This window comes from Struthio camelus, chromosome 11 (genome assembly GCF_040807025.1).
Source record: "Struthio camelus isolate bStrCam1 chromosome 11, bStrCam1.hap1, whole genome shotgun sequence".
In the NCBI taxonomy this organism is placed as follows: Eukaryota; Metazoa; Chordata; class Aves; order Struthioniformes; family Struthionidae; genus Struthio; species Struthio camelus.
In genome coordinates, this window is record NC_090952.1 from 12599124 (window position 1) to 12611812 (window position 12689).

General features: G+C 40.4%; 1 protein-coding gene across 8 annotated transcripts in view; it reads left to right on the plus strand.

The window, feature by feature from the left end:
* IL1RAPL2 (interleukin 1 receptor accessory protein like 2) overlaps nt 1-12689 on the plus strand; it is a 407756-nt gene that overhangs the window by 223013 nt on the left and 172054 nt on the right. For all 8 annotated transcript variants that reach the window (XM_068957186.1, XM_009672011.2, XM_009672010.2 and 5 more), the window contains 2 exons: nt 2290-2476; nt 8292-8445. In XM_068957186.1, the coding sequence (XP_068813287.1) occupies nt 2290-2476; nt 8292-8445 (341 nt within the window). The remainder of the gene's footprint in view (nt 1-2289; nt 2477-8291; nt 8446-12689) is intronic.

A 12689-nucleotide genomic window follows, 5' to 3' on the forward strand; every position in this document is an offset into this window, starting at 1 on the left:
AGCGTGTGACCTGATTTGTGCTCAGTAATACCCATAGTCATTCAAGAAAATTAATAAATAATAATTGCAGCACACTATTGGCTATGCAGAGTGATTTTATCCATATTTTGTGGATTTGGGGTGCTCTATTGCAAAACATTGAAATTTTCCAACTATTTTCTTTCTCCCTACAAAAAAGGGTACACTTTTCAAATTTGAGTAGTTCAGAGGAAAGTTGACGTGTATTCCCTAAATCACAGAAGTATTTTCTGAAAAGCCCCCTAAAATGACTTCTTTAGTCCAAGGAACTTTTATTTCAAGTACAATAATATGATCTATGTACTTTGTGAAGATATGACTTTTTATAGGCTCTTTAAAATGGGAGACAGGGAAAATGTCCGCTGATTTCATTACAGAAATGTACATGTGACACTTTGAACAGGAGAGAGTGGGAATGGGGGCATCTGTGGCAAATGCAGTCTTTCCTGCAGTACCCACTGAGACGGCATGTGTTGTTCATGCGGACAGTGGGAAGGCAAAGAGCTGAGCTGGTGCTAATCTGAAATTTAGAAGGTGGCTTCAGCTCTGTAACCTGTCCCACTCTCCTTGTATCTCTCTGCGCCTCGATTTTCCTTTTAAAAACAGGAGTAATAGGCCTACCTTAACACTGCAGAAGGCCATGTGGAGACCTGCATCAGGAACCCGGTGTTTTGTGCAGTTCTGTTGAATTTGTAACTCTGATGATGCTGAAAATTGGAGGTTTCTGAGGATCACCTTTTGTTACGCCTTCCCTTGTCTTCCACAAATATGTGCTCATGGCTCACCTTTGACAGGAAGCCATTTGTTCCGTGTTTTGTCAGCACTTGTTTAGCATGAAGCTTAGAGTCGTGATGAAGTGTCCTTACAGAGCTTTTTATTTTCTCCCTAACTACAGACTCCCTTGACAGGGTGACATGTTGTTGCTGAAATGATGTACCAAAAAGATCTGTTAGGGAGTATGTTGGACTTTTTTTTCGATTAAGAGTATTGTCATGAGTCTAATTAGAGGGAGTAAGCATCCAGTATTATAAGGGTCTAGGTTTGACTGGCAGATCCTTTTCCAGATGCATGGGGCAATTTTTGTCTGCAGAGGCACCCTCTTACCTCAGCTAAACCCAATTGCAACAGAGCTGCTATGAAAGAAGCAGTAGCAAAGTGATAATACCTTCTGCAAGAGCTCACTGCAACTCCCTTTGATGGGGGAAACCACCCAGCATGTCAGTTTTTCTCCAGACTTTTTTGGTTATGGCACGGTCAATTAAAATGACAAAACGATGCATGATGGGAGGAAGAGCTTCATTATACTGTCGCTTGTACTTTGTAGTTTACTTTTAAAGGACTCTGTTTGCCATCACACCTAATGAAGACCAGAAGCTGACAGCTTGGGTTGCAGCAATCCTGTGCAAAGTGTAAATACTTTACAGTAACACTGCAACAAATATCAGTTTGAGCTTTTATTGTGTCTCTGGGAACTCTGCTAGAGATGTGAGTCTGAGGGGATTTGAATTTAACCCTGTTTCCATGATTGTGAGGCACAGAACCGGGGTTGGTTGTGTTTATTCTACACTGATAGTGAGAAGACTAAACAAATCTGGATTTGAACTGCTCACAATAAAGTCTTCTGGATTTAACCCTATCAGGGTTCTCTGATGATAGAATACATAGTCGTTTTAAGAGCTAAGGGATTTAATTTTTTAGAATTTTAAGGCCAAAATGTGTCAGTGTAAGTACACAGTCCGTCTTCCTGCATACTGTATGCTGTAGGATTGTATTTGGCATTTCCTTTGGGGTGAGGAATTCTTCCTCCATGATGTGCTTTAACATATAGCACAGGACAGTATAAGCCTTTTTCTCAGTCATGAAGTACTGCATACCGCAGTGACATTGCCTGAAGGTGGGCAAGGAGGGTGAGGAGCGTCTGTAGCACGTATAGGAAGCAGGAGTATGATGAATCAGTACATCCTGACCTACACGTTTGAGGTGGCAATAGGTCCCGGTGCTTGTGGACTTACGAGCTTGTAAGAACTGCCACACTGGGTTAGATCACTTGTCAGCACACTTGCTACAGAGTTCTTCCCAATAAACCAGGAATGAGTCTTTACATCTTGTAGTAGTTCCTCAGTGCTGGAAATGCCCAAGACGACAGGCAATTTTTGAATGTGTCCCTGAAGTGTTTGTGAAGATGAGAGCTTAATGAAGAAACTTATGGTGCTGAAAGAAACATGGTAAAAAGGAAGTAAGATAAATGGAAACATCTTTCTGTCCCTGCAGAAACTCAACCTATTGCATGAAGGTGTCCATGTCCTTGACAGTAGCTGAGAATGAAACTGGGCTTTGCTACAACAGCAAGATCAGATATCTGGAAAAATCAGAAGTCACTAAGAGAAAGACCATCCCCTGTCCTGATATTGAGGATTACAAAACAGCCAGCCAAGAGCCGGACGTGGTATGGTACAAGGTAACTGTCACTGTATGACTGCTGTTGTGCTGGAACTATAAAAAGCTGCCAGTGCTTTCAGTCAGAGGCTTAGAAATGGTCTTTCTGAGCCTTGAGCAGTTTGTGACTGGTATAGAGGATGCTCTCCCAGTATTACAGAAGTAAAGTACAGGCAAAATTATCCAGCATAGTCATTGACCAACAGAAATCTGCATCAGTAAGGTTGTTCTAACTGATGTGGGAGGTTAAAACCTTATTCCTCAAACCATGTTTCCACACCACTGTGCATCTGTACCACGGCTTCCACCTTGATGGGATGTCTCCTTACTTCATACTGTAGTAGAAACAAAGGGAGGCAACCTAAAACGGAGCCAACGTTACATCAGCACCACCAGGTTCAGTACGGCTCCCCAGTTAGTTTTTATGAAGTCCATTGGGTAATTTCACCAAGGCCTGCTAATTTTTACCAAAGTCTGCTGGATAATTTCACAGAGATGTATTTACTTCTACTGAGGCCCATTGTGTAATTTTACAGAGGTCTGTTAATTTTTACTGAGGTCCGTTAGGTAGTTTTAGTCCTAGCAGGTAAGTGTGCTGGCTGTAGCTTCACCAAGGCCTCTGTGGTACCACGCACCACTTTCAGCAGCAGATACAGTGGTGATGTGTTGCTCCAGCTCCACAAGGGGCTAGGTGAATAATGCAGGTTGTCCGGCAAGACATCAGGTACCAAGACCCTGGGAAGGTCTTGGCAAATTTTACTTATTGTCCGGATTTGGACTGGAGTCTGATATTTGAAAAGCCCTTAGTGTATAAAGAGATAGGAGGAGACAATGGAGAGGGATAGAAAGATGAGGGTTGGAGGGATCAGCAGATATTGGGGCAAGAGGAAGAGCTTGATGGGGTTAGTGGAAGATGGGGTGTGGATTGCTGGAATAAAGACATCTGGGAGGAAGAGTTTAGGACACACTGGGTTCCAGTAATAAAGGCAATAATGTACAAAGCGGTTAAATCCTAAGTTTTGATGTCTTGATTGGGCAGCCTTGATAATATTCTTTTAAAATGATTCTTTTCCGTGAACTAAGTAATATGTGCAGAGCCACAGATTTTTTTTTACTCCTTAGCAGGATGCATCAGAAAAGAACAATTTTAAAAGTTAATCGTCTATTTCTGTTTTTTTACTGGTCTCACATGTTCCAGTTTATACTTACGAAACATGTGCCATAGCTCACTGTTAGATAAGCAAGATTTTTCTTTTAGTCATTAAAGCTGTTTCTCTCCGCATATGGGTGGAGATCTTCAGTGCTGTTCATATATAAAAAACATGTATTCAGTTAAGTCTGAAATCTTAAAAAAGAAGATATCAGGATGAAACTGTTCCTTGCCTTAGCTCTCTATGCATTACTGAACACTGCATCACTGAAGATCTTCTCATTGTGCAGGAGCATGCTGCAAAAATAATCTGGCAGGCCTAATTTTCAACTGTCATGGAGTAGAAATCAGGCGAAGGTAAATGCATGTACAACCCCAAATCAATGATGCCTCACGCTGACCAGAAATGGGAAAGGAAAGGTCTTTGTACCCTATATCCACACATTATCTGGGTTCCCCACACAGGCTGTGTGACACCAGCCTGGAGCGTGACAGCTGACTGACAAGTCATCGCAACAATGGAATTGAGCAGAATTGATATTGTTGTTTGATGATAACAGCAAGTCGATCAAAGTTGACAAACTTTAGCCTGGCGTGATAACGAAAAGAGGCATTAATGGAATAACATAACTACATATACCTTCTTGTTCATAATTAATGATAAAGAGCTATCGGTTCAGTTTCTGGATAACACCTGTGTTATCAGACTTGAGTCAGGAAGCTCAGTAGTTTGAAATGTCATACACATTAATGTTATGCAGAAGGTGGTATATATGCTGGATTATCCCTAGAAACCTATTCCTGGACTGAGGTTTTAAAAAATATTCTACAGCTTATTATGGTACTAACTGTTAATAGAAATTCATCTCTACAAAAAAGTGTGAGTTAATTTATAATGAGATGATTACTAGAATTTCAAAACAATATGATGAATACCATGGTAACCCCTAGAAACCACACTGTGGCACTTAAGATTGTGCCGTGTGAGGCAATGTACGTAACGAAAAGCAAGTCCCAGCTCCCAGTGAATACTGTAAGGTGCTTTTCTGGCTTGGGACATGACCCTCACTTCCTGAGGCGGGCATATGTTTCCAGACACAACACACTGGATCCTCAGTTTTCTGGAGCGTGACCTATAGTTGAAGATGGCATCAGCCATCTTTCCATGTAAATCTGCCACAGAGACATTCGGAGGGCAGTGAGTGACTTTTCATTCTGCTGACTATTTAGTGACAATCTTTATCTGGTGGCAAAGCATAAGTTGTCTGAAATAGGGTAGTAGACAAATAAGTATGAGGAATTCCATGGGGTTCCTTCTTTATAACCTCAATTGAAAAGAGAAATCCTTGTGGCCATGAGAGACCCTGCCGGTCCCCGGATAATCTGGGAATTCGGACTTATGGCCAAAGAACTGCCGTCACACAAGGTATTAACGCGGCAAGCCCACTGTTACGCGGAGCTCAGCCTGCTTCCAGAATCGTTCTCTGTGTGGATGGATTAACGAATCAGAGCCAATAATTGCCTCTATTTAGAGGGAGTTAGCTGCCAGTTAAGCATCCTCTTAAAATAATTAGGCATGAATAGATTTCTACATGCACACCCAACAGGTAGTGATAAAACATTTGCTATCAGGATTTGTTTTAACACTAGTGTGAATTTCGCTTCTGGCTAGAATTATACTGTATGAAGTAACTGTTTCTAAAGATTTCCACAATTAATGCCATTATTATTGTTCACACAGATCCATTAGGCCTGTTAGAACTGTTTTGACAAGAAGAATAAGGATTTTTTGGAAATACATGTATGTGTCAAGACAAGATTGAATGAACAGAATTTAAGAGTAAGAGCAGTTTCATGAAAAATCAACTGGCAGTGGAAAAAAATGTATTACATCTAGAGAGTAGAGCCTTAATCCATCTCCACCACCTCTTTGCTATTACCGGGTTGAAGGAACAGCTGTGAAAACAATCAGAATGGCAGGTGAAGGACAGATAGTTGTTATCTACAATAACTACAGTTTTTGAGGTGCTACCACTTAAAATGTCAAGGAAGAGAAAAAGAAGCATAATAATGAACAACCTAGTTATTGAAAGAAAAAATTATTTAAGATGTCTAAGGAGAATAGGCTACTAAAAGGAAACTTTCAAATTCTCCCATCGGTTAAATATGGTACAAAAGCAGAAAAGAACAAGTTGGTTAAATGAGCAACCGTCATACACCTCTGCACTTACTGGTTCAGGGAAATTAGCAGACCTCTGATAGGAAAATCTAGAGTGTCTCCAGAATATGAAGACTGGTTAGATTTTCTTATAGTTTGTTTATTGCTCTTTTTTGTTGCTTAAAATAAGAATCGTTACAATGCTTTGCCTTCCTTCTTTTTGGCTTTCAGTTTTGTAGGTTGAACTAGCCTGTGAATAAACAGGCAGAATAAAACAGACATTTTCAACATGTATTTTGAAAGTCGGTAGTCAATGGAAGAAAATTAACTAGCTAAAATTTGGGAGAGAAAGGCTTACAAATCATTTTTAATATGAAATGTTTTATGTAGACAAGAAGGGAAACAATTAGGAAGTTAGTGATACGGTTCCAGCAGAACAATTCCTCACTGTAAAACTACACTATGTGCAAGCATTGTTTTTGTGTGAAAGCATTAATCTCTATAGTACTAAAGATTTCACCCTCCTTATTGCAAACAAGTAGAATATAAAAATATAAAGTATATAAAAATGAGGAGTTTTAATCTCTTCCCTCCCTGATAGTTTTCAAAATAAACTACCAAATATAAAAGTGGCAGCATATAGTGCTGCACTGAAAGGGTGCATATCTGAATAGGCTTGCTTTGTGCATTCTGGGAATTTTCTGTCTTCTAAATTAGGATTGAATAGAACTGCATCATATTCTTTGCCCAGTGTTCAGATTCGGTTACTCCAAGCTGGTGGTTGATGCAGTTACATAACACCTTTGAGCAGGTCTAAAAATTGAGTGCAAATCAGAAAGGGCATAATGGCATTTTCCTGCTCGGGAGATCTCGAGCCGTGTTAGTCTAAATTAGTAACAAAAATAAGCTCTGATTCCTCTTAGCACAGCAGAGAGGGATCTGGGTTCTGTTCGTTCTCTTGCATCAGTGTTAACTAAAGTTCACTTGCAAGACCTGATTATGCTTTCCTTACAACTGTACTTCCGAGTAGGAAAGATAACTGAACACTCAGGGACATGCAATGGAATTGCACAATTGCACTGTTCAAAATCTGACCACATTCTAACTGACTAAAATTTGGCCTATTAGGCAATTTCCTCCTCAAATTTCAGGTGCAAGGCCAAATGCTTGCAGTCCCATCTTTTTTCTTCCTTATTATTATCGTTTAATTTAGAAACTGACATTGTGGATTTGGAACACTTGATTCCCATGAAAAAATGTTATTTGTGTCATTCTGATTAGAACAGAAAATGGGGCGTAGGTATGGGCTGACTTTTTACATGAATCTCTGAAGTTGTTGAGCCTGCTGTAGCTGAGGTGAGATTGTTACTTGCAGTCTGAGAGCTTTTTCTGTGTTGCTGCCCTGAGAGAGGGCATAGAGCAGCATTTAAAGGTCCTTTGGCCCATAATTGTGTTGTTTTGTGTGCTCTGGGCAGCAGAATTAACCAGACCCTGCAGAATTGTCAGCAGTACTCAGTGTTTGAGAGAAACTGTGATTTTCTTTGCAGACTGAACAGACTTGATGTTGAAGCTATTGGGAGATAGTACACATATAATCCTAAAGCACGATTTTAAAGAGACAAGGATCAGATTGTGCCCATTCTTCTACGCCAGAGTATTCCAAGAGGTATTCAAACATGGGTACCGTTAAGGTGTCCGTGACTGATCAGCCTGCAAGAGTGCAGGACGTGAGGGAGGGGAGAGCCTCTTCTGGCACTCAGGGTTCACTGGATTACGCACTTTATGGAAGGGTCAAGCAGACTCAAAAGCTGTTCCAGTAGGACCATAATTCACGAAGATGATCCTAAATTTACTAAATAGCAGCTGAGGTCTGCCTGGGGAAGTCAGCGAGAGCTTCAGACTGTCAGTACCGTGTATGCAGTCAGAGGACCCACATGGGAGTGGGATGCTACAAAGGGCCCAGTAATGGGAAAAGACCGAGTCAGAGCTCACACTCATCGGGGTGCCAGAGAAGCCGATGAGGAGACACAGGACCAGAGGAAACTAGCCTTCCTGAATTCTCTTGCTCACAAAACTACTCTTATTCTTCCTGTTTTCTAGCCTGAAACTATGTAGTTTGCCTTCAGGCTAATTCTTAACAGACGTTTTCTATACTTCCTTCAAACAGGAGCTGTATTTTAATGATCTATCCTAAAGCAAAACAAACATCTTGGCAGTTGTTCGTCATGAAAAAGAGAAGATACTTCACCATTGCTTCAGGGCACCACATATGAAACGTGGCCCATGTGATACAGTGGGAGCTCTTGTACCTTAAAAACATTTCTGTTTAATTTTACATGCAGCGTGTTCAAATTAATCCCAGTTTTAGATCTTCATGTTGTCTGAAATTATATCTGAAATTGAATTGCAAGATGTATTGCAAAATATATTGAGATTGTTTACTTGTGTATAGTACTGAAAATCTGGACAAACTGCACTGTCTTTTGTTGTATAAGCTGGGTAATTTTGGCACATGATTATTTTCTGCAGGAATGTAAGCCAAAAATGTGGAGAAGCATTGTAATTCAAAAGGGAAATACTCTCTTAATACAAGAGGTCCAGGAAGAAGATGGAGGAAATTATACCTGTGAACTGAAGTTTGAAGGGAAGCTTATACGAAGAACAACGGAACTGAAGGTCACTGGTAAGAATCTTTGTTGTATGGAAGTAGAAAAAAATGGAGTTAAAAAAAAAAATTAAAGTGGCTTGCGCACATTAGCAAATGCATTTGATATAAGTGAGTCGAAACCAAATCCCAAGAGACGAGCAGTCCCCGGTTGGGGGAAATGTAGATCAAGTTCCTGTAAAATTCCACTGGAGACCTGGAGACATTTGCTCTGTACACAACATGGAAATGCTAGTTATAAAGCAAAAGGTAGAGTGGACCTGAGTCCTCCCTATGGGGTGGAAGAATTCAGACCCTAGTTAGGTCCCATCTTCCATGCTGAACTGAGGGAAGCTTGGCTGAACCTTTAAAACAGACTTCTGATAAGGTTTGTTCCGGTTTGTCATCCTGAGTCTTTTTTTTGAGTGATTGTTCCATATTTTTATCTTTGCTTTAATTTATGATAATCAACTTCTCTAGTGTAGGGGTTGTCCTCAGTGAAGAATGTGGCACAACCTGTTCCTAGAATGAAGCTAGGAACATTCGACTGTTAGGGGGAAAGCGATCTGCTTCCCGGGAGGTCATACATAGTACATAAGTTTCTGGGTTCATGGGGTATCCACTAATCAACAGTATATTTCTGTCTCTTTTTGTCAGGTAACAGAACAGTACTTTTCTACTGCCTACCCATATATTCCTGATTCTTTTTCATTCCACTGTAGAGTGTGACATTTATGAATAATATTTTGCCTTCAGGGTCTGTGGAACTTTCCAAATATCTGAAAATAGTTGGGGGGTTTTCAGCCTTTCACACAAAACCATACAAACAAATGGTTAGGTGTTTTCCCATCTGTGTTTTGGCATATTGATCGAAGTAGAGTCCTGCTTGAAGCAGTGATAAGATAAGCAGAATTTCACTTTCTTATATCAAACTGAATTAGTCTATATGATATTTCTAATGTGTTCTTGAAATACAATTGTTCCCTTCATTGTAAGCGAAATCCATTTGTCTTCTCTTATCATAATTCCTCATTTTAAATGAGTTCTTTTCCCTGGGTGTCAGGCTCATATATCATTGATTCTTTATTGTCCATTTTTGACCACGGACAGATCTCTGAAGTATTGATTTGACCTACCTAACCCCAAACCTGTCAAATGAAGATGTAATACCTACCTTGTGAATAGTTGCTATCCTAGGTAGCATGCTAGTCTTCAACCTGAATGTGAAATAAGTTTGACAAAGTGAAAATGAGGTGCATCTAATTCAATTCCACATGATGGATATTCTGTAGATAATAGATATTCTGTACTCTCCCTCTCATCATGACCTTGCGAGTACTCATATCTTCTCTTCATTATTTGAACGCTCTGGTTTATTCATACTTCACCATTTAATGTATTTGCCTTAAACTAACTGTAGTAGATGTTAGAGTTATTTGTTCTATTAAAATGTTTATGACCTGAAATCTTAAAAATGTAAATATGCAATATGAGAGTGAATATGATTTTTTTGAAAAATACTTGAGAATGAAGAGATTGTTAGCCTTGTATATTGGTGTGAGGTTCGTATTAAATTAAATTTTGTTTAATTTACAAAAGCCACGTATGTTAGTATGTTACATAATCAGTGTTAGACACGCAGCAGCAAATAGCACAGCAGGAAAAAAGAAATCATCTTAATTTACATGATTTTTAACCAAACCTTTTCTCAGTTTTAAATGTTTGGGAGACGTATTTGATTTTATGTGTTTACTGATTGAGTCTCTTTAGATATTTGCAATAGGCTAGTAAGTTTCTGTAGATGACAACCTGACTAGATGGATAAGAGCTATAAATTTAATAGATAGGACCACTTAGGAATATTATCTTTTTGCTTGGTGCTTCACAAAGATTCATCTGTTTGTGTTTTGTTTCAGTTTGTGAATTTTATTTGCAAGTAGCTTTAGGTCTTTATGAGTGGGTCAAAGAAAACTCATACACTCCACTCACTGAATTCTTTACATCCTCTCATCAGATATTATATATATATTGATAAGATGCCCCTGAGCCTTGTTGTCTCCAGGCTTAGCGGTCCCAGCTGTGTCAGCCTCTCCTCGTATGACAGACGCTCTGCTCCCTTAATCTTCTATGGCCCTTTGCTGTACTCACTCCAGTGTCCCATGTCCCTGTCAGACTGAGGAACCTGCAACTGGACACAGCATTCCAGATGTGGCCCCGCCAGTGCTGGACAGAAGTTCTCCTGATGACAACACTTTTTTTTTTAAACGTAGCCCAGAAGGCTGTTGACCAACTTTGCCACAAGGGCACGTTGCTGACTCGTGTTCAACTAGTTGTCCACCAGGACCCCAGGTTCTTCTCTGCAAAGCTGCTCTCCAGCCAGCCAGCCCCCAACCTGTACTGGCACATGGGGTGATTCTCCCCAGGTGCAGGACTTGGCACTTCCCTTTATTGAACTTCATGAAGTTCCTCTCTGCCCATTTCTCCAGCCTGTCGAGGTTCCTCTGAATGGCAGCACAACCCTCTAGTGTTATCAACCACTTCTTCCAGTTTTGGATCACCTGCAAACTTGATGAGGGTGCACTTGATTCCATCATTAGGTCACTAATGAAGTTGCTAAACAATATTGGCCCCAGTATTGACCCCTGGGGAACACCACTAGTGACTGGTCTCCAGCTGGACTATATGCTGCTAGTCACAACCCATTGAGCCTGGAAGTTCAGCCAGTTTTCAGTCCAGCTCAGTATCCACTTATCTAGTGTGTGCTTCATCAATTTGTCTGTGAGGATGTTGGGGAGACGATGTTGAAAGCCTTGCTGAAGTCAAGATAAAGAACATTCACGGCTCTCCCTTCATCCTCTAAGCCAATCATCTCATCGTAGAAGGCTATCAGGTTGGTCAAGCATGATTTGCCCTTCATAAACGCATGCGGACTACTCCCAATCACCGTCTTGTCCGTAGTATATTTAGAAATTACCTCCAGGAGGATTTTCTCCATCACCTTTCCAAGGATCGAGGTGAGGCTGACTTTCTTACAGTCCCCAGGAATTCTATCAAACCTCTTATGCAATTTATTTTAGTAGACAGTTATAAAAAGCTAACTGTACAAAAGATTAAGTGATGCAGCCATTTAAGATTGGACTTGTCTGGCTACTAAAAGTAAAGATGTCAATCTGGAAGGGTCATCAACGCCAAGTGGACCTACCCTCCTTTGAAGTTGTATATTTACTTAGTCCAGTCCTGACATATGTCTGTTTTCATCTTGTCTTAGAAACGCCTAGTGAAAAGGCTTTCGCAGTCCCATTGGAAATCTGTTCCAGTGCTTAGTAGTCTTTAAAAACATGACATTTTTTGTACTCCAGTCTAGATCCTTTCTTTTACCAATTAAGAAGATACCGGTGTCCCTAGTGGATGTTGAGAACAGTTTTACAGCTGCCTTTTATTTATTAAAGGACTATTGTCCCTTCTTTTCTAGACCAAACTCATTTTCTTCAGCCTTCCTAGATAGGTCATAAACATCTTATCATCCTTGTGTTTCTCTGACTTCTTTCTAATTTCACTTAATCTTCCTTTACATTTGGCAATCATCTTCTAGCTGAGACCAGGCAATTCTGAGTTGAAAATTCAACCTCTGCTACTGACACTTGTGTGGATACATCCCAGAAGAATGCGAGTGGCTCTTTTTGACCCAGTCGGGTGGCCAACTAACAACTTCTCTGCAGCGTATTGCAGACTTCTGTACAACAGCAGCAGGTGGGTGCTGCACTGACCTATAGCAGTGAGCTAATGGCACTCGGCCAGTAGGACTAGCTTGCCTGAAGGCTAGTTGTAAGCACTGTTATGGCTGTATGTACACATACAACCTATATTAATCGCAGAGAGAGAGATATCGTCATCCGAATACCTAAATCTTTCCTCTGTCATCATCTGACTGGAGCTATATATGTAAGGACCAAGGTGATGCTGATGTGCCGATAGTTTGCAGATAATCCCCCTCCAAACAGGAAGTTGAAGAGCAAATGGAGTAAAAGAGTAAATTGTTAAGACAGATTTTTCCTTAATTTTTGCAGAACATCTGGCTTACCATATGTTCGGGGAGAGGTGTTAATAATATAACACTTTTTATCTTACCTTTTTTACTGAATTACTGTGTCACTGTGGGACAAGAGTCCGTTCTGTGGGAGGTTTGGTGAAGTCCAGCCAACTAATTGAAAACTTCCCTCAGCAGATAGTTGGTACAATTCAGCCAAAGCCAAAAGCACATTTGCTGTCAGCTGCTGTGGCTT